Below are 21387 nucleotides of genomic sequence, written 5' to 3'. Positions count from 1 at the left end.
CTTTAAGAGACTCTAGAGCTGGCAAAGATAATGATGCTACATGGTTGTGATGAGTGTAAACCTAACCACGCCAAGCAGACTAGAGCAACAGGAGGAGATATAAATGAATTCAGCATTCTTGCTTTGTGTGTGCCACACAATCTTTTATTGAGCAAAAAACATGTTTGTACAACAACAACAGTAACAAGAACCCTGACAACATCTTTTCCCAATGTACCTCCGAGTGCTGAAAATTTCAGAGCCAAAACCCGCAGAGAATATTTGGACAGATAAAACAAGATACATTGTGAAACTATCTGTAGAAAAGTTTTAAAAGGATAAAAAAAAACTTGTTTTAAACAAGGATACTTGGGATCATTCAACCTCAGTCCAATATTGTGCTTATAGTATTGCTACACTGTCACTCTACCACAGTAGGTCCCAGCCTTTTAAAACCAAAAGTATCGTCTATACACGGGAACAGATCCTACGTGTTGCAGCAGGTCCGAATGGATTTACTTTTGATAGCATGAAAGAAAGCAATCTGCAACCTGCTGTGCAGGAATGAGGGTTGAGACGAGCTCAACCAAAGAGTGACTGTTCAGCCTTCTTCGCCATCAGCAAATATACCATCACAGGAACGTGAAATCCAGCGTAAGGCACATTTTACTTCTGACGTGGCACAACGGTTGCTGGTGGAAACTTAAAAAGACGGTTGCATGGTCTATGATGAAAACTGTTGCTTAAAAAAGCCCAGCAAAAACAGCAAAAAGGACACTTTAGTCGAATTAAACCAAAATAAATGTGCTTCGATCACATGAGTGTCCAGCAAAATACGTAGGGATGGTGACAGCGTGGTAATGCGGTCAATCACTCATTCTGCGTGTCCGGAGGCCGAATTATTGAGTGTTTGATTTCAAAGATGTCGATGAGCTCCTGGGAAAGAACAAAGAAAGCATACATTTATGATCACAAAAATGGTGTCTTATTTTGTTGCTCCACCAACTATCCTCCACATTAAAGCCAAAACTGACCCTCCATGTCTTTGGGCTGATAGAGATGATACACTGTTGGCGGCTGGATGAACCTGCAGCATCCACCTCCCCCTCTTCCACAGGCTCTAAGACAAGAAAAACACCAAAAACAAAATCATTTACCTTAAAGGGATAATCTGGAGTAAAATGCACTTTAGATCAATTTACGGGATGTTGGGAGTACATACGTTGAGTTGACATCAAAATCATGTCATTCGAATGTGTTTTGAGAATGTCTCGCGTGAGGTAGCGTCCTGTAGACGGAAGAGGCTCTGATTGAGAGCAGGTACTGGCTTGATTAAATTCATTCTGGACTCTATATCCGACCACATGAAGACCTCGGGACACTTCGGTTTGGCTTTAGGGACCCTCTACTCACTACCACGTAAGTGTTATGTTGTTTGGAGCAGTAGAAGAGGTATAAAAATAGCGTTTTGTAGCGGCAATACGATATGCCCCTCTCACTTCCAGGCTAACGACTTTTGGCTAAAAACGGTCAAATCGAAATTCTCAAAATACCTCCGAATGACATGATTTTGATGTCAACTCAACGTATGTACTCCCAATCATCCCGTAAATTGATCTAAAGTGCATTTTACTCCGGATTATCCCTTTAAACCTTTGTTCAGTTTGACTGACAGAACAAAATCTTCGGAGTTCTCACCTATACAAGGCAGCTTGTCCTTATCCAGATGCATCTTTGCTAACCCATCCTGAAACAGAAACAACGCTGTCACGCCTCCTCAACATCACTAGAGGGCGCACACGATCAGCTTGAAAAATTAAAACCTTCAGCTCACCCTGATCAGAAAAGACGTGTGGAAAATGTTCTCCACCGTCCGAGAAAACGAGTTGGGGTCGATGACAAACTCGTAGTAGGATATCGGCGATGCTGGGAAACAAGCAAGACACACGTGAGCAAAAAATAATTTACACAACGATGCAACGAGTACAGCGTCCATGAAGCCGACTTCAAACTCACGATCGTCTTGGTGGTAGCTCTTGAGATATCCCAGGATTCTTTCAACCTCTTTCTCTGTTGCTTCTTGATGGGATTCTTCCATTTTCTTCAGCTGACACACAACATTTAGCACGATGCGTTAAGAGTGAGGGACCGCTGAATCCTCTCAGTCTGATCACGCGTTAACAGCAGATTACAAGTAGTAAAAACTGAATTATAAGGAAATGTGTGATCGGGACTCGTGGGATGCACAACATAAGAATAAATGTAAAGCAAGTCAAACTGAATCCAACTTTCAAAGGCCGTTGGAAGACGTGTACATCTTTATTCAAGAGTCTTAAGGATTAATATTCGTCCCCTCAACCACTTGCAAAGACAGATTTGTATTTATGTAGATAAGTGAAGCCACAGAGGTGTGCATTCAGCTACCTGAGTTGGCATTATCCTTTTGGCTTCCTTGCTGGGTTGTTTCCTTTGTCGTTCTATCCTCGGCTTTGGAGGAGGGGGCTCTGCATAGAAAGATCCCATCCTATTGAAAAGAACCAGAAGAAGGTCAGACCCGGGAAAAAAACAAAACTGCTGAGGGACAGCAACTGCTCTGAAAGGCTGTATACATAAACCTGTTCAAACTGTAGAAAAAAATAATAATTAGCATCTATGATGTACATTTCTTTGTTGAGAGAAGAGTAAAGAACAAAAATAAAGCCTTTCACCCCACCTCCAACTGCCAGGGGCAAGACCTATTCTAAAAACTGCCTGCTCGGTTATGATCGGTTGGAGTTGGCATGGAATAGATGGTGATGGACAGATTGTTCATCCAATCACCTGTTAGGTATTTTCCTTTTTTAAAGCATCTCCCGTTTCCCAAAGAGGTTCCACAGATGACTTCTCAGAAGAATCTGTGTAACTCACCATCTGCCATGCCAAGCTGTAATCTTATCTTTCAGTTATGAGAAGTTTGAAGCTTTTCCTGCCTGTTTGACAACTTCACAACATTCCAAAGAGACTCAAATGTGAACCAAGACAAGTTTGTTTCCTGATTGATTCCTCCATTTGTTCCGTGGAGACTTTGTTTGTGTGCCGAGGATCATTATCCTCTCACAAGGTCGTATTTTCTTCTTTTTTTTTTTCATACTTTCTTTTTATTGTTTTTCTTTAGCAGTGTATAACATTATGCAAGGGGAAGGGGAGTGGGGGGGAAACAAATAAAAAACAAAAAAGTGAAAAAGAACATGTTGGATCACCATGTTTCTACAGTTTGATCAGGACAAGTTTGTCCTTGTCCTGTCATTTTTATGTATTCAGTCCATTTCTCCCACTTCCGGCAGTATTGATCTACTTGAGTCCTTATTTTAAGTCAGTTGTTCCATAATATGTATTTCGTCCATAACTTTCAACCAATGTTCCTGGGATGGTGGGTCTGTCTTGTACCATTTTCTTGTAATTGCCTTTTTACAGGCTACTAACATAATTTTCAATATGTATCTATCATCTTTCAACACTACATTTTCCGTAATAACACCAAGATATAATAATGTACAAGACTTGGATACAACATAACCCAAAATTCTGCACATAACCAAATGAACATCTTCCCAGAATTTTGTGAATGTCCTATTTTCAGTTCAACTGTATGGCAAAAGGACTTCAAGCTGGCTTCATGCACAAATGTCATGTTTTATGTGTCGTTTATTTGAGATTATCACTTTTGTTTTGCTTATACAATTCCTAAGCAAAAGTCCTGAGTCACAGCTGGTAGAAAGCATCCTTGGGTACTCACATGTAGTGGAAAGAAGGTGCAGTCCTGAAACAGCACTCTGCTCTCCTGGCCAGTCGGTGCCAGGCATCTCTGGGCAGGTAACCACCGGACGCACCTCTGTTCTGCTCATCGTCCTCATCCTCAAGTCGATTGAGGCCCATGAAGGACAACTGTTAGAGAAGCAGAGACACTTCCACATGACTCCTGCGGTGTTTGATGCCCTGGAAGTTGCACTTTTCTCACGAGCCTTTTTGCATTTCCGTTAACTTTTCACATTGCAAGTACATCTTCTCATTTACTGGTACTTTTAGTCTCCTGGATTTTTTTCTTTTTTTAAACAGAAACTAAATAATTGCCTCAGACTGTGTATGTTTGTGTCTCCATCTTTTCCACCTCCTGGTAAAAGCTCTTGCGACTGAGACACAGCAATTCACTTAAATTAACAGAAAGACGGCCTAATAAAAAAGATATGGCAAACGTTTTACCACATATTTGAAAGTAGAACAGTTTGCATTCATTTGGAATCCTGTTTCTGGAAGGAAACTACGACACACTTTTGACCTCCCTCGGCTTTATAACATTAGGTAACATTATGCAACTGTAAGGTTCAGAAGTTAACATAATTCATATTTGAGTTAATTTACAAAAATGCATTTATAAAGGTTATAAGTTTTATAGTTAACTATTTAAATATTCATGTTACACAGTTATTATTTATATATTTACATGTTTAAATATTTACAATTGCATCTTTAAATCAGTTAAGATAGTCTGTGGAATCTGCTGTTCTGATTCTTTCATTTTCACCTCAGGTTAGGTCCTAGCTTCTGATTGGTTAGTTTAGTCACATGAAAACTGTGAACCAGGAAGTGTTGTTGGTTTTTTTGGGTTTTTTTTTTTTAAATACAACTTTATTTTGCTTTACAAGATACAAAAATAGTGCAAAAACATGACAAGTATCATTAATAATAAATGAAGAACAAATAAGCATACCAAAATAAATACATACATAAGTAGTTTAAATAATAAATGAAGAGAGAGAAAGAGAAAGAAAAATATAGAGAGAATATACCAGGGGACATGAACAATGAGGATTACACTGAGTCAAAAATTTCAAAGTGGGAGACTAGATTTATAGTTTTGATAGCTTTCTTATTATTAGAGGAGGAAATTGACTTAAAATATATCTGGAGTTCTATCATGAAAGCATAAAAATTGGGTTTCACTTTGACAAATTTACATTTGTGGATGTAATATTTAGCAAGAATTAAAATGAGATTAATTAAAAAAATATTCTTTTTCAGAAGGAGCATCACTCTTTATAAAACCAAAAATTATATTTTGCAGAAGGAGCTTAAAATCACAGTATATATGATCTAAAATAAATCTACAAATATCTTGCCACAGCTTACGGGTATATTCACATTTCCAAAACGGATGAATAATGGTCTCAGTATGATTGTCACAAAATGCACACTTCAGATCAAGAGCAACGAATTTGAATTTGATAAAGAATGATTTAACCGGGTAACATCTATGGATAATTTTGAATGACACTTCTTTAACCTTTTTAAGCACAAATAATTTTTGAGGAAGAGACCAAATTTTATCCCAGCATAAATCATTTACACAACTATTCCAGTGAAAAATTACAGGAGAAACAGATCTGATATTACATTGGAAAAGAGCACGAATTTTACAATTTTTCTTTTTGCTAGAAGAAGGGACAAAACATATTTTCCCAACTGGTGAGTTGGTTACCTCAGTGAAGGCAGATGTGTTGCTTTTAAATAACATTATTACACCAGGTGGGATTGCATCAAAGATGATGGCAAATTGTTTTGGTGTTACGGGTATTCAATAAAATTGAAGGAACTCCTCATAAGAAAATAAGCTACCATTGCTATTGAATAGTTGTTTGACCCAAATTATATCATTGTTGAACCACTCCCTTAAGAATATTGATCTGTTCTTATAAAGTATATCTTTGTTATTCCATATGGAGTAACGGTGTGGTGAAAAATTGTGTTTGTATATCATTGACCATGCAAGTAGTGCTTGTTTATGAAAGTTGGAAAGACAAATAGAAAATTTCCCTATGTTATAGTTACATGCTAAGAGGAATTTTAGGCCGCCAATTTTAGAAAAAATATGATTGGAGATACAGTTCCACATTGAATTTGGATTTTTTAGAAATTGATTGATCCAATTAATTTTAAAGGTGTTGTTCAAAGAAGCAAAGTCCAAAAAATTAAGTCCCCCATTCTCATATGTGTTTATGACAACAGATTTTTTTTATGTAATGCATTGTGTTCTTCCATAAAAAGTTGAACAACATCTGATCTATCCCTTTAATGGTTTTATTTTCAATATGTAATGAAAGGGCCGCAAAAGTAAGTCTAGATATTCCTTCTGCTTTTGTTATTAGAGTTCTGCCTCTTAAAGATACATCTCTTAATAGCCATAGATTAAATCTTTTTTTAGCCTTTTCTATGATTGGGATGAAATTCAAGTCATTTCTGACTTTCTGATCTTTAGTGATGGAAATTCCTAAATATGTTACCTTATCTTTGACAGGAATGCTCGCTATTGAGCGAGTAGCTGAGTCTTTCACTGCCAATAATTCACATTTAGGTATAGACCAGAGGCTTTAGAGAACACACTAATTATATTAAGAGCATGAGATTCTTGAGAGGAGTCTTTTAAGAACAAGGTTGTATCGTCTGCTAGCTGACTAATAACGATTTCCCTTTCTGCCACTGCAATGCCTTTCAGAGTACTTGAATTAATATGGATGGCTAAAATTTGGGTGACAAGGAGGAAGAGGTAAGGGGAGATCGGACAACCCTGCCGAATTCCACGTTCAACATCAAAGGAAGTGTTGTTGTTGTGAAGTGTGGACCCAGATTAAAAGGGCTGCTTGAGAAAGTTATCTGTCTCCATCCTGCTGTTTCCTCTCCTCAAGAGAGATCCAACCGCCACAGATCGAACCCTCACGTTACACAACTCTAAAACAGAAATGATAGAATATGCAAGGAAATACTCACAAGATGCTCTGCGAAAGTTGTCGGATCAAAAGCGCTTCCTTCAGAAAACAGTTGGCTGGCTTTTTCCTTTCCGAGGTCTGTGGCTACAACAAGAAGCTGGGCATCCAGCGCTGCTTCTCTCGCCTGCCGAACTGGCAAAGGACAAAGTCAGATCAGACTAAATCCATTTAAAGGGCTGCACAAGGACATGTGACAGTAACCATTTATAAACCAATGTGAACCCATGGCACTTTAGTCTCTCCATCTCCATCTGAACTCCAATTCTTGACTGTGCGAGGAAACTATTGTGCTAAAGTTGAACATAACGGGGCATGGGAGGCACACACACACCATCCAGCTCATAACTCCTGCTGGTTTACACTTTTTTTTTATTTACAGAATGGGCTGGATCATACCCACCATCTTTAAAAAGTTTGTTTGCTTCTTCTAAAACTTCGGTGAGCTTGTTGTTGGATGGACTCAGCATGTCGTCCCTATTTTCTGAGGTAGAGAAAAGACAAGAAGAAGGGGCATGACCGATTTGTTGAGGAAATAACCGATAATTAACGCTGCCTCTCAGCAACTACTTACGCTGCACGGAGTTGATGAGGTCTCTGTACTTGCTCCGTATCTCTCTCCTGAGGCCCAGGTCATTGTCGTCGTCGTCATCTTGCAGACCAGCTGGGCCGAAGTCAGAGCCGGCTTCTTCCCCATCACCCTGCGCTTGTTCGGCTCTCCTCCGACCTGTGGAGCCATTCTGACGTGCAGCTTCCTCTTCACCACCACCTCTGGACTTCCTCATCTTTCGTCTTTCAGTGAAAGAGCTATGCGTGGCAAAAAGCAGGACAATATACGCGGTTTATGTTTGAGAAAGTTATGACGAATTCAAGGCACAACAGGTTTGTTTACTATCTTAGCGCTGGTCGAGATTCTCTGTCATTTTGAATGGTGTAAACGTAATAAGCTAGTTTCCTTATAGTTTAAGCGAAAGCGGCGAGGAAGAATGTCACAACACAAACAAACTATTCTAACGTATATACAAAGCAGGTGCTAAGCAAACGTGATCAGAAAAATAACTTACAAGTGTAGCTCTCCAAACGTGCTAAACGACAGCTAATCGTTGTCAACGCCGATATTGGAAATCGGTTGCTACGCTCAATTCAGTCGTTCGTTTGTCTCCAAGGAGACGTAGCTCAGCCCGAACGTTGGTGAAGTGAGCTGATGGGAAATTTAAAAAATAACCTCTAAAGCGTTAAAAGAAACATAAATATTTATGTCAAAAACCGTTCAAACCAAAGGCAAACTTCTGGTGTGCCAGAGCAGAAAGGAAGCTGAGATGCGTAAAAAAAAGCGACACACAAAAAACCCCGTCAAAATAAAAGCAAAGAAAAAAAAAAAGACCGTTCTATAAAAGTGGCACACATAGGACTCATGTTCAAGAAATACTGATAATTGACCAAGCTAGATAAATTTATTTTCTTTTTTCTTTTTTTTAAATCCATTATGCCAGAGATTAATTGGTAGTTTACGAAACGCAATCGGGGAAGTGACAAACAGTCCACCATCTTGTTTCAGTCCGTGTCTTTGGTGTCTGCTAACGTTAGCGCCCATTATTATCCATTTGGAACAAGAAAGTAAATGTCACTTAAATTAAATTTCGCAATATATAAACTCTCATATTGCTTTTACTGCATAACATGCGGGCAAGGCAAATTATCCAATTATATCGTATAAAAGCTCGTTTTTTTTTGTTTCTGACAATTCAAAATCATCGATGACTATCACATTTTTGCTCGCAGCCTTGGTTTACTGTGAGTGCACGAGGTTACAGACAAAAGAAAACTACCACTCTGTGTCATTTTATATTTAATGATGTGACGACAGCAAGTGGCATTTATTTATTTTTTGGACAATCCGTTTCAGTAACAGTCCATCATTTACACATTCACAATATCAGGCAGGAACAGAGTTGTGGGCGTTTCATACAAAAATATTAAATTAAACGGCTTGCGAAGCAAAAAAATTCTTCCATCCAATTTTCTGAGGCCCCCCTAGCGGGCCCCCACTTTGAAAACCACTGCTCTAGAGACAAAAGGCGCGCTGCCTGTAAAGGCGGTAGCATGGTTGCCGCGTCTGTCACGGCGGTGGTGGACCGTGACGTCAAAATGACGTTTCAGGCCTGGCGCTTGCCTTGAAAAGACGGCGCAGCGCGTTGTCGTGCACCAGTCGATTTTTGTAACTTGGCGGCGCCGACCACAACGAACCGGATGGACCGATGTGAGACCGGCTCAGTGAGGAGGTGCGTTTGTACAGGCAGCTGTACGAAACTGCAGTGAAACAGCACAGGGAGGACGTAAACTCCCAAAACTGGTGCACAGAGATTGGCAGAACTTTGGGGAAAGAGGGAGAGTTCTGTAAGAATGTGTGGAAGAAGCTACGGGACAGATACGTGAAGGCAAAGAAGAGGGCAGAGACTCTGTTGATGCCGGGGGCTTCAAACCTTCACCTCTTTTAACTGAATTAAAAAATTAAAATGATCCGAAAACTGCAGCAGTATCATTAATTACAGTATTCTTGCTCTTGACAGCGGCATTGTTTTCTTCTCCACTTTCGTGGTTGTAGAGTAGCGGTAACCTTCACGTAGCAGCGCCACCTCTGTGACGGAGAAAATTGCAACTACTGGCGCGCAACGACTTGCGCCACTATATAGGGTCCTATGGCGGGCACGAACTCGTGACGTCATCAACACCGCTCGCGCGAGCAGATGCGGCAACCATGCTAGAGCCTTAAGTCACGCGAGAGAAAGACACTGAATTAATGAAAAGAATTTAATTTTTTTTTTAAATTTTATTTATTTATTGTTTATTTGTTGATTTTGTGTTGTTATTACTTATTATCTCTAGCTTTATTTTACACCCTCTTGACTGATCAGATAAAATCGCCATAGTATCACTCTACACACTCCTGTACAGTAGGTGGCGGTATACAACAACCAAAAGATGTAATCCGCCAATAAACGAAAGAAGAAGAAGAAGTCACGCGAGAGAACGCTACTTTACAAAAAGAAAAAGGCACTGTTGTCGTGGTAACCAGAAGCGTCTCTATTCACAGTTTAAACAGTGCGGAATTGCAAGAACATGCCTGGAAATACCTGCTGTGTGAAGAGCTGTTCCAGTACCTCACATAATACGTTTGGGAAACATAGGAACAACGGAATACAATTTTTTAGGTTTCCTAAATGGATCCAGCATCAGGGAGAGCAGATGTCTGCCCTGACGAGGAGACGCCGGATTGCTTGGTTGGCTGCAATAAGAAGAAAGGACCTTACTTTCGATTGCACCCCTCCGTCGATGAGAGTGTGTTCTCTGCATTTTCACTCGGGTACGTTCTCTAAAAATCTCTTTATGTTGTGGTCTCTTAAAGCTACGAAGTTATCTTATGTTGTTGCAACCGTTGTTTTACCGTTGCTGCCTAGCTAACTAGCGAACTGTTGCCTCTTCGAAAATGAATGTTAACTACCCCCTAATGTGGCTAATGTGTTAATGTGTACCCCCTCAGCCCTTTTGTCATACCATGAGCAGCGTTACCCTCTCAGGCTTTATCTTTATTTTGCATGTGTTCTGTGATGGGTTTGCCATTGATTGCATAGATTTTTTTCATAAACTATTTATTCTGTTGTAGGTAAGCCATCATATGAGATGTTGGAGAACCATCCTGACTGGACACCATCCCTGCGATTAGGCCACAATTATGTTAAAGAGACAGATGTAGCGCGATATCAGCGGCAAGTACAGCGCAGGACCCAGCATCTGGAGCAGCAGCCGCCAGCCCAGGACCAGCAGCAGCCTCCATCGCCAGCCCAGGACCAGCAGCAGCCTCCATCGCCAGCCCAGGACCAGCAGCAGCCTCCATCGCCAGCCCAGGACATGGGATGTGGACTCTGCACATCTAGACGAGATGTTATCAACAGTCTTATGGAAGAAAACAGAGAGCTGAAGAGGGAGCTTGATGAATATCGGATGAATGAGAACTTTCTGAGTGGTGACGATAACACAGTGGAGTATTACACGGGGCTTCCAAACTTTGCATTGTTCCAGACACTTCTATTCACCCTCACTCCAAATCTGCCTCAAGGTCGGATGCAGAAGCTCTCACCCTTCCAGCTTGTCCTATTGACTTTAATGCGCCTCAGACTAGACCTTCCAACACAGCACCTCAGCCATCTGTTTAGAGTACACAGGACAACAGTCGCCGATGCCTTTCACCATACCCTTGGAGTGATGTACGCACAGCTGAGTCCATTGGTGCTCTGGCCAAGCAGGGAATGCTTATTGACCAGTATGCCACACGAGTTTGTGGAGTCATTTGGGGAAAATGTGGCTGCCATTGTGGACTGCTTCGAGGTGTTCATCGAGAAACCCTCAAATGTAGTGACAAGGGCACAGACTTTCTCTCAGTACAAACACGAATACACTATGAAATACCTAATTGTGATCACGCCCCAGGGTGTAATTTCCTTCATATCTAACGGGTGGGGTGGGTGCACAAGTGACAAGCATATAACTGAGCAAAGTGGTTTTCTGAACAAACTGTTACCAGGTGACATTGTGCTGGCAGATGGGGGCTTTAATATAAGAGAGAGTGTGGGTATGATGTGTGCTGAAGTGAAAATACCTACATGCACAAGGGGTCGTGCACAGCTGGAGGCGAAAGATGCGGAGGAGACTCGGGCCATAGCACATCTCAGAATTCACGTAGAGAGGGTGATTGGTGTCGTGCGCAACAAATTCAGATTTTTACATTCAACTGTACCTGTGCACATGCTGCTCAAATGTGAGGGTGAAAACCTAATGCCTTTAGATAAGATTGTCACTGTTTGCTGTGCCTTAACGAACATGTGCAAAAGTGTTGTTTGAGTTCATTCCTCATTGTTCATTACTTTTTAATTTGTTTGAAATAAATGCTTGAAACAACTTGATATGGCTTAACAATGTTTATTAACAGAACAGGAAAAAAGAATAAGGGTGCAAGGTGCCGAATGCAATATACCTCTAGGAAAAGTTAACAGTGCAAAAGAACATGTGTGCATTCAAAGTATAAAAATTTCCAGCATGTAAACATTGACAACAAGCAATAATAATAAAATAATACTGTTACTAGTGCAAAAGAACAAAAAAAACACTATTCAGCACAAGAAGGGCAAAACCATGGCGTGTCAGCGGAGGGTCTGTCCACAAGCCCCACACAACTGAAGTGATACCACTGGACTGGGTAAGTGGAGGCTCAGAGTCTCCGTGAATGCAGGACCTGTAAAATAAATAAAGATAAATAAACTAAACAGTAAAAAGCATTTATTTCAAGTTACAGTCTACACTTTAGACACATTGATAATGGCTGTAATCTAACCAGGACATGTACACCTTGCAATCACAATGTTAATGGCTTAAATCTAACCAGGAATGTACGCCTTGCAATCACACATAAGTACCCTAGCCAACCCAGAACTGGTTTGTTCACTTTGCAGCCCCCAACACATACTACAGTATGTGTCGTTGGGCTAAAATCAAATGACAACTAAATACCTAAACATAAGCTTTAGCATACATCAAAACATTGGAAACGTTTGTGTACATTGAACATCTCGTTAATCTAGTGTTTACAAAACAAGTCGCAGTTAATTACGTTGTCATTTTGGTCAAGAAGTGTCTCAATGCAATGTAATTACAACACACTAAAACGCATGACAACAACCTTACCTTTGCCAGTACAACGCTGTTATCACCACCAGAGCCACCTGGAGGCTTGTAGATGGCCAAGTCCTGCACCCAGCCACAGCAGAAAGTCTCGTACGATTCCAAAGATTTGTGACTTTTAAACTCCTGCATTGTGTAGTAACTTACACCAAAGACAAGATAATTGACTATGTCCATATATGTGCACGGAGGTAACTGGTCCAGGTCTCTGTGCCATTCTGCTGCAGGGAGCTCGTAAGGATCAATATTTTGGATGCTGGACAGTTTCTCCAAATACCGCTGCTTTGCGCTTGTAATAAGCTTGTCCCTGTAAGATCCCTTTTCTTTCGCCTTATCTCTCTGCATTGCTTTGCTTTCTTTCTTTTTTTTGTATTCGTCTCTGCCCTGCCTAAATGTCAAATGCGGGAAGATATCCGTTAAGTTAATGGCGTTGCCCCTGGCAACCAATAGATTCTTCTGCCAACATGGCCGACCGGAGTCACGTGACTCCTCATTCTCAATAGCTGCATAGACACTGTATGTTATAATGGCATAAACGTGAAGTCACAGACTTGAGATAGATTTTCTCCCGGCAGACTGACATGTAGACAACTTTAAACATATGGGTACGAAACAAAAAATCAACTTCATATGAACGCATGCTTCTTTTTTACTCATATAGGCTACCACTACATGAATATATTTGCTATGTTGGATGTTTGTAGGAATGATGCCAGTCCTCCATTTCCCCTGTCGGTGCAAAGCTGCAATCGATTGCTGATAACTCGCAGCTAATCCCCTCGCCTCGTGACCCTTCTGCGCAGGGCAGATTTTCTCGAGGCAAGTGGGTCAGTGGCACTCCTGAGCAGGTGCATGTTTCGTCCGGGTAAATAACTGGTGATGATGGGGGAACCGAAGTGCACCGAACTGGATCTAAACAACTTTGAATCGGACGGAGCAGAGAGGAGTCGCTGCGTGTTAACGAGCCCCCGCTCGCTGGAGTCCTGCGCTCGGCTTGGCGTAAAACCGGTCCAACTATTAATCAAATCGCTGAACGAGCTGATTGCGGAGCAGCGTGACTTGCCTTTTGGGACAATGAGAGTTATGCATGAGTCCTATCAAAAGGAAAGATTGAAGCTTCTGCAAATGTGCCGCGAGGAGCGGGAGAGGATTATCCAGGTGGCAGGGGGTAAAATAGCCTCAAGCATGGAAGTGTTGCCTGACGCAAAGGTGAAGGATCACTCATCAGACAAACAGATGACAGGGCCCGTCCCCTACGCAGATCTGTGCTTTAAGGAGACTCCTGCCAGCAGGTCCACCTGCTCTCTTGCTGATAGAGGAGACCCAGACAGGAGTAGAGTCAGCAGTTTCAGTCTTGGAGACCTCAGACACTTCCCAGCTACTGAGATTAAACTGCAGAGGCTCACCGCAAACATAAACAGGAAGATGTGTGTCACAGTATCCGAGAGAGATCGCAAAATAGCAGCTCTCATGCTGGTGAAGCATCAGGAGGAGCAGGATCGTCTGAAGCTCTCTCAGCAGGAGGAGCTGAGGCGACAGGAGGAGCACAGGCGTGCAGAGGATCAGCGGGCCCAAGCGGAAAAAAAGCGAAGGAAGAAGCTGAAGCAGAGTATGAAATGCTGGAACAAGGAGCTGGAGGCCCGCAGGACACTGAGGGAGCGTCAGAAGCAGGAGAAAGCAGCTCAGCTTGAGCAGGAGGCGCTGCTGCAAGAGGACCGCTGGAGGAGGCTGAAGGAGGAGGTGGAGGTACAACGCAGAGAGAAGATTGAGGGTGCACAGAAGGAGGCAGAGGAGCGCAAACGCTACCAGGAGAAGCTTCTGAGAGAGAAAGAGGAGGTGGAGAAAAAGCTGAGGGAGAGGGAGATGCAGGTAGCAGTGGAGAAGGAGGAAAGGGCCTGGAGGAGTAGAGTGTTGCAGGAGCAGAGGGAGCGCAGGAGGCTGCAGGAGGAGAATCACAGGGACCTGCTACGACACATCCTGCTAAAAAAACAGATGGAGCAGCAGGTGGAGGAGGAGGAGCAACAGATGAGGAGCACACTGGAGAGAAAGCTGCAGCGCTCCTCCGAGAAACGGGCCCAGGCTGTGGAGGCCCAGCTGAGGGAGCTGCAGGAGCGCGCCGCTCACGAGGAGGGGCAGATTCAAAGGGCACAACTGAGGGCCAAACTGCAAAGGATCCAGCAGCACACACACAAACGGATCCTGGTGCAACTGAGCCAGCACCGCATGGAGAGAGCTGCCCTGCACGCCACAGCCACTCACAGGAGCAGAGCTCAGCAGACACACCAACACAACAAACACAGGCAGAGCTGCCACCACAGGCTCAGAGAGGAGATCCAGAGAGAGGAGGAGGCCATGATGAAGGTCAGAGAGAACTACGTTTCTGTGAAGGAGTGGAAGAGGGAGAGGCTGAGAAGGCAGCGAGAGCAGATTCAGGAGGAGGCGCAGAGGCTGGCCCAGGCCTCCTTTCACATGAGGGAGAGAGTGAGGCAGCAGACACACAGTCGAACCTTTGACCAGATGGCTCTGGAGGCTCAGCTGACTGCCTCCATGAACCGCATGAAACTATGAAAGAGATAATCATCTTTCAGTCTGCCTTCAGGGAGACTCGGCATTACTGGCACACTCATCCAGAGTTACTTATGGCGGGATCTAAAATCTGAGACCTGTATTTAAATACCTATAAAAAAACAAAAAACAATACAGAATGATTTCTTTTTAAAAAATCCCTCCTTTCAACACCTTTCTAAACTGCGACAAGTCTGAAAATGTGTTTCAACTGAGGAAACTGTTGGACACAGCTGCACAGGGATGATGTCATGTAACCTTATCACGACAGAGCTGAGGGCGCAAGATTTCCATCTTAATTTCCATTCTGTGCAGCCGTTGGGTGCCTGAACAGTGGCATGGCAGCCATTAAGCAGCCACCAGAGTGCAAATAAGCGGGACTTAAAGGTTAATGTTTAGCTGATCGTTGTGTTGCTTTTTTTTTAACCAAATCACTGTGTCTCGCTGCAGGCTTGTTCTGGGTCAAAGCAGGACAGATCAGGCCAAACTGTTAAACTGCTCGATTAAAGCAGGATTATATCTTGATTGCTGTAAATGTATAGCATAAATGTTTGGCTCTTGCTGCTCATCTGTACGATTTTTTTCAGGTGTAGGTACTACATTGTAGTTCTAAACTATAATTTAGTCTTGAGTTTAACCATTCTCATTGTGATCATGTTTAAAACTTTTTTTAAATAACGTGATTGTTATGTGACTGTATGTAGCATCTTTTTTCTCTTTTTTCCCCAGTTTTACCATTCTATTACATCTCAGTGAATAAATAATCATTTTAAGTGTAAAAAGTCTGTGTTCTGGCCCCCTCAGCGAGTCTGTATTTAACACAAGCGATAAAAGTCTGCAGCTGCAGGACACTTTGACCGTTAAAAGTGAACCAGACCACGTGCCCCTACAACATCCACATCGCTTAAAGACCTCATGATGTTTCTTAGTCTCGAAAAAATTAAATACAATATAAGAGGGGCTCCTGAGAAATTTGAGTTAACTGGAACTCGGCACTAGAATACATAAATAACTTAAAATCACTTCAAGATCCTTAAGCATTGATGGAGCATAATCTGACCCTACTATCTTACTCCCTAACCAACTTTTCTACTGTTTTTGTTTGTGTTTTATTTTTGGTGCTGCTGTCTCATGTGCCCAGTTAGAGGATGTCTATATGTTTGTTTTTTTCCCCCTCTTGATTGTATGTTGATTGGTAGTGTAAAGGACATATGTATATGCATCTCTGAAAGTAGCTTATTTAACCAAATTGTTACATACACGTTTTATTGAATGTAGTGAGGAGAGCAGGGGAGGTTGGGGGGATTGAAAGGGTTTGTTTGAAAGAAAAAAAAGAAAATTGAAGCTTTCAATGATAATTGTAATTTTTATATGTGAAATCAATAAACATATCTTTCAAAAAAAGTGAACCAGAAGGCTTACACAATAACCCATTATAACACCATAACACATTTTTTTTATTTCACGTATCTGGTGTATGGTTGGTTTGTCTCCAGCGTACACTAAAATGAGGAAATGAAAGACAATTAAAAGTTAGATCCTTGTTCTTATCACTGGAAGAACTCATTCCATCTGACTCACATATCATGTAACAGTTGTAAACAGGTTATGGACAAACTGTATCCTTGCAGGGGTTTCTCTGTAAAACTTATATGCTTTGTCAGATGTACTGTTAAAACTTTGCCACGTTCTACCGCAGTATATACATTTCACATACTCTTGCACACTTTTGCACGTGCATAAACTGAACATTTAGGCCTGTTTCGAACTCCAAACTGTAGATAAAATATCATTTAGACTGTGCGACCCAGATTTCTTATTGTCTGCGAGACGGTGTCAAGTTTTCTTGGCCGCTCTTCTGTCCGGTGACTGTGGTTTTACCTCTGAACATGGCCCGTCAACAGTGGGCTTTGACAACAGATATTACTCTTTTTGTTTCCCCTCAATGGAAACTCGGTCAACTGTGAACAATATAGTTGTTGTCCAATTCTTTACACCTACTGGAGAGCTAAGTAGACACAGGCGTTTGGCACTGAAATGAGAGCACAACGAGATAAATTTACTCCTAAAGTACATTCTGTCTTCTAACTGCCGTACAGAAAGTTTATATAGTAGATGGGTGCTCACAGTTTTTTTCTCGCAGGCATGGTGGTGCAGTGGCCTATACACTAAGCTCCACTGCCCTGCTGATCTCCTCTTAGTCGTCATGCAGCCCAAGGGCCAAAACTACTGGAAGCCCCATGCCAAGGACAAGAGTGAAGCTCTCCATGAGTCCCAGGTGACGCTTCCGGGGGGCCTCTAATCCAGCGTGCTGCTGCTGTGAATCAGAGGGGGGTTGTTCGGTCCTGTTGCTGCTGATCTCAGGTAGAACATGCACCGTGGCCACATAAAGGAAAGTCCCAGCTGAGAAGAGCATCCCCACACCTGTTGCACTGAGCTGGCTCTGAGAGGAATTCCCAGACTGTGGACACAAAACACACATCAAGTCAATTCAAGCAGGGCCGCCAACTGACACAGGCTAATCACTGAGATATAACGGATCTTCCTTAAAGGGATAGTTCGCCTCTTTTGACATGAAGCTGTATGACATCCCATATTAGCAACATCATTTATGAACATTGACTTACCCCCCGCTGCGTCCTGTGAGCCGAGTTCCAGCTGAGATTTGGTAGTCCGGCTAGTTGGCTGGGGCTAGAAAAATAAAGTGTCTTGCAAAAATAGCGCCAAGCGATGTGAGGTCTGACTTTTTCATCGAGAACGATTTTGTGATGCAAATGTATTTCTTTTTTGAACGCATATTGTTTTGAGAAGCAAGACGCTTTATTTTTCTAGCCCCAACCAACTAGCCGGACTACCTTTGTGGACGCCAAAACTCAGCAGGAACTCGGCTCACAGGACGCAGCGGGGGGGTAAGTCAATGTTCATAAATGATATTGCTGATATGGGATGTCATACAGCTTTATGTCAAAAGAGGCGAACTATCCCTTTAAGGGCAGATAACTGCATGGACAATGTGTGCTATCTTACAGCATGCAATATGAAGTAAGTGCTGATGGCAACTATTGGTGCCGCAGCTGAAAAGGCCAGTAAATGTCCCTGAATGTACTTCTTCTCGAGGCCTGCGTGCATCAGAAAGGAGACCAAGCCGAAGGCCGCAGGAGCCTGGGAGACAAGAAAGATGGGCAGATGTATTATCATCAGCTCTGTTCCATCTTGTTTGTGACTCACACATCTGTGCATTTCACTGACATGTTCTCTCACCTTGTGTAGAATGACAGCAAAAAATACGATGACTTGTACTGTCACTTGACCTGTGGCCGCAGCAGCCCCCAAAGCAAATCCATCAGCTACACGCAAACAGAAATCGAATTAATCATCATAGCATATCATTTGTCAGTGTTGTTAGTGGACGTTTCGGTAATTAGAGGTCAATCATTAAAAGAATGGATCATGTGATGTGAGGCTTTTGCCGAGATAAGTTTCCTCTTTCTGTCCACAGCTTTTGAAGTTAAAGCCCCCCGACTATGCTAAAGGCTTTGGAGAGTTCAAACATCTGAAACATGGCAGGCTTAAACAGTGAAAGAATCACATGCTTAATCATATGAGGCCACAAACAACTGTGTTTTTGCTGGGAAATTTTTCATCCTGGAATTCCTCGCGTGCCTCAAGAAACACAACCTAATAGAAATGTAAATGGGATGTTTGAGCGTATGTTGTACCTGCAGCATGAATAACCAGCCCCAGCGTGGCTGTGATGTGGATGCTATTTGACAGGTGCGATGTTTGGTCTGAAATTAGATATAGCACATGTTCAGGTGATCATTATAAAGGCATGCGGGGAGTTGGCACTGCAGAATGAGGCTGGTGTGAGAGCTCTGCCAACTTGCCACGCATGGACAAGTAACCTCCGATCTGATCAACGGCAAACATGAAGGTGAAGCCAAAAGTCAAAGCCACCCCGATGTAGAACCGAGACGGCGGACCTCCATCTGTGGCGGTTACTTTTTTGTCGCTGGCATTTAGACTGGACGGCACATCAGAGGAGGATGGGGGCACTAGAGGAGAAGGAAGAAGGACAGGAAGAGCTTTTGATCGAATCCAAATAAAAGACAATAAGCGAGCCGGCTTTTATCACCACCTCATGCATCACCAATGATTTCAAAGGGTTTACAATAGGACACTCAACTAAATTAGATGGGTGAGGATGGAGCGGATTGTATCTCATCTGTTGTCAAGACAACCGAGGGAAGGGGTCTGCAGGGTGAGTGGGTCTGGTTCATTGAAGTACACAAGCTCTGCTCACCTCTCCATGAATCCTCCAGTAAGCCCACACCCTCGGGGATGGTGATGGCAAGTGCTGTCCCACACAGCAGACCTGCCCCCAGAATGGAGACAAACTGCAAGCTTTTCTACGAGGATCGACATGCAGTTTTAGCAAATGACTGGGGGGGGGGGCCACTCCTCCATTCCTACCTTTAATAACATATTTACCAGACAAACTTTCAAGAGAATAAACAATGCCGCCGTCAGACCATTTCCAAATAACTTCCTAAACTTTATCTGCCGTTAGACACCGCTGTGAAACAGAAACACCACTGCTGTGTTTGCACAGATAGTTGACACAGTTATCACTCAGTCACGGTGGTGTCCTGGCGGACTTTCGCAAATCTTCCGGCTGACATTGCTTCAGAAGGGAGTTTTTTTTAATTATATATATATATTCGTTTTTGTTTAAATAAAAAATCCACTTACCTCAGAAAGTCTGAACAATAGCGGGATGAATCCCAGTATAAATGAACCCACAAACATAGCCACAGATATCAAAGTTACGGTCAACCCTTCGTCCATGGCGACTTCTTCTCAACACAAGAGAAAACCCTGTTTGGAGAGGAGCCTCATTTCAGTGTCAGAACCTGCTGAGAGCCGACAGCCTGTCCTCATCTCATTTCAGAAGACATGAGTTGCTTTTCTGTCTTTCCACGTCGCACCTCCGTCTCCCTCCTCCTTCGCAATTCCCTCCCTGTCGGCCTCCGAAAACCGTCCCCGCCAACTCCTCCTTCACCGAACTCTGCGCTTCAGCCGCCGGTGTTATATGCACAGATCATTGCACTCTCTGGCTCAACAACACGCACGTAGTGGATTTCCTGATGTTTCACTCAGCCAGCTTCACGTCAGACAGAAATGAGGGGGGTGGTTACAAATGATGGAATGTGTTGCGTATACTTTGGAGTCTGCATTGCGCTCACGATAGAAAAATGGCAAAAAGGTATGCTCAAACCAGACAGCATTCATACTTAATATGGTCCGTGTTCTTTTCATAGTCACTTTCTTTTGTTACAGTGCTCTCAGTGGAGGAGCCGCTCCCAGATAAGAGTGGAGGCTGCAGTTCATGTTTATCGTGCAAGTCTTTGGAAATATGAAAGGGCTGAATATGTTGTTTTCCATACCACCGATATAACATATTATATAACAGCCTATACTTTGAAACCGTAGTGGGCATGCTGTAAAATGATCCTGGAGTCTGGATCTGGAACACTGCTGTTGGTTTTAGGACATCACCAGATAGAAAAGAAGTCCCTGTGAGTGATCACAACTACTGCATCACTGTGAATACAAGTGATGCACAAGTCAGGATACTGCCGCAGCAATATCTGCCATGCATCAACATCTAAAGACTGTTAGTAGTCTTAACAACTATGGCAACGGTTTGCATTACATTACACAGATAGAAATACTCCAGAAAGCTCAGATATTCATAACAAGCTGCAGAATGTCTTCGATTTAAGCAGTTGAACTTAATTTCTTAGATGTATGTTTTACTGTAAGCTTACACCACTTAAAATGTTTGTTAAACTAATTTCAAGTCAGAAAAACAATATTTTACATTAGTATTTTAACTTTATCCTGTAAATCTACACAAATGCAAAGCTATGTCCACGTTAAATTCCTGATCAAAATATTAATCAGGAATTTAAGAGAGAAAGTACAACTCTTTTAGTAGTAGCTGCCGCTAATAAAATGCAATTGAACGGAACGGAAAGTGTGATCAGTTCTATAAAAGCAGATGTTTTGGCAGTGTGCTGGTCAGGAGTGTTCAAGCACGTTAACACAATGTCGAGGAGGGAAGACATCAGCAATGAATCAAATTTACAAGTGGTAAACATTCAAGACTGCTGACAATCGTCCCAGGAATGGACGTCCCTGAAAGTTCACATCTGTGAGATGCTGAGAGAAATGGCAAAGAACCCAAGTGAGTCAGACTTTTCCAACTCCTCTGTATACCAAAGTATTCTGGAATCAAATGCGAGTC

At 42.5% G+C, this 21387-nt stretch overlaps 4 protein-coding genes across 5 annotated transcripts; 2 read left to right on the top strand and 2 right to left on the bottom strand.

Annotated features, from left to right (window-relative positions):
* Positions 1-122: 122 nt before the first annotated feature.
* nsmce4a (NSE4A component of SMC5/6 complex) lies at positions 123-8102 on the bottom strand. The gene is made up of 11 exons (XM_075483929.1): positions 7841-8102; positions 7351-7583; positions 7180-7260; positions 6781-6911; positions 3755-3903; positions 2404-2503; positions 1996-2086; positions 1814-1905; positions 1678-1726; positions 1014-1099; positions 123-915 (listed from the first exon to the last, which is right to left on the bottom strand). Exons 2-11 carry the CDS (start codon positions 7559-7561, stop codon positions 850-852), a joined length of 1056 nt encoding a protein of 351 aa, XP_075340044.1. The 5' UTR covers positions 7562-7583; positions 7841-8102; the 3' UTR covers positions 123-849.
* A 1530-nt stretch (positions 8103-9632) lies between these two features.
* On the top strand, positions 9633-11741 carry LOC142399315 (uncharacterized). Its single transcript, XM_075483916.1, has 2 exons — positions 9633-10140; positions 10441-11741. Exons 1-2 carry the CDS (start codon positions 9897-9899, stop codon positions 11673-11675), a joined length of 1479 nt encoding a protein of 492 aa, XP_075340031.1. The 5' UTR covers positions 9633-9896; the 3' UTR covers positions 11676-11741.
* Positions 11742-13394: 1653 nt separating this feature from the next.
* LOC142398809 (uncharacterized) lies at positions 13395-16450 on the top strand. Its single transcript, XM_075483006.1, has one exon. The coding sequence runs from the start codon at positions 13395-13397 to the stop codon at positions 15078-15080; it is 1686 nt and encodes a 561-aa protein (XP_075339121.1). The 3' UTR covers positions 15081-16450.
* Positions 16342-20217, bottom strand: LOC142391139 (zinc transporter ZIP9). 2 transcript variants are annotated; one of them, XR_012770520.1, is made up of 8 exons: positions 19830-20217; positions 19381-19486; positions 18965-19132; positions 18797-18865; positions 18339-18424; positions 18105-18239; positions 17205-17538; positions 16342-17109 (listed from the first exon to the last, which is right to left on the bottom strand). XR_012770520.1 is itself a non-coding variant. In XM_075476926.1 (7 exons), the coding sequence occupies exons 1-7, from the start codon at positions 19923-19925 to the stop codon at positions 17275-17277; spliced, it is 924 nt and encodes a 307-aa protein (XP_075333041.1). In that variant the 5' UTR covers positions 19926-20217; the 3' UTR covers positions 16345-17274. The 2 variants fall into 2 exon arrangements, 1 of the variants encoding a protein (XP_075333041.1); XM_075476926.1 differs by having other exon boundaries at positions 16345-17538.
* Positions 20218-21387: the final 1170 nt, after the last annotated feature.

Source organism: Odontesthes bonariensis, chromosome 2 (genome assembly GCF_027942865.1).
Source record: "Odontesthes bonariensis isolate fOdoBon6 chromosome 2, fOdoBon6.hap1, whole genome shotgun sequence".
Lineage (NCBI taxonomy): Eukaryota > Metazoa > Chordata > Actinopteri > Atheriniformes > Atherinopsidae > Odontesthes > Odontesthes bonariensis.
This window is presented reverse-complemented; position numbering and strand designations above follow the sequence as displayed.

Bases quoted from the DNA above. Each gene is read 5' to 3' on its own strand.
- nsmce4a (XM_075483929.1), bottom strand. From the start codon at position 7,561: ATGAGGAAGTCCAGAGGTGGTGGTGAAGAGGAAGCTGCACGTCAGAAT. The intron at 7,261-7,350 runs GTAAGTAGTTGC...TCTCTACCTCAG, and splicing joins CCTCATCAACTCCGTGCAGC to AAAATAGGGACGACATGCTG. The intron at 6,912-7,179 runs GTGGGTATGATC...GTCCTTTGCCAG, and splicing joins AAACAAACTTTTTAAAGATG to TTCGGCAGGCGAGAGAAGCA.
- LOC142391139 (XM_075476926.1), bottom strand. From the start codon at position 19,925: ATGGACGAAGGGTTGACCGTAACTTTGATATCTGTGGCTATGTTTGTG. The intron at 19,133-19,380 runs GTGAGCAGAGCT...CTTCTCCTCTAG, and splicing joins ACTGGAGGATTCATGGAGAG to TGCCCCCATCCTCCTCTGAT. The intron at 18,240-18,338 runs GTGAGAGAACAT...CTTGTCTCCCAG, and splicing joins TTGCTGTCATTCTACACAAG to GCTCCTGCGGCCTTCGGCTT.
- LOC142399315 (XM_075483916.1), top strand. From the start codon at position 9,897: ATGCCTGGAAATACCTGCTGTGTGAAGAGCTGTTCCAGTACCTCACAT. The intron at 10,141-10,440 runs GTACGTTCTCTA...ATTCTGTTGTAG, and splicing joins TTCTCTGCATTTTCACTCGG to GTAAGCCATCATATGAGATG.
- LOC142398809 (XM_075483006.1), top strand. From the start codon at position 13,395: ATGGGGGAACCGAAGTGCACCGAACTGGATCTAAACAACTTTGAATCG.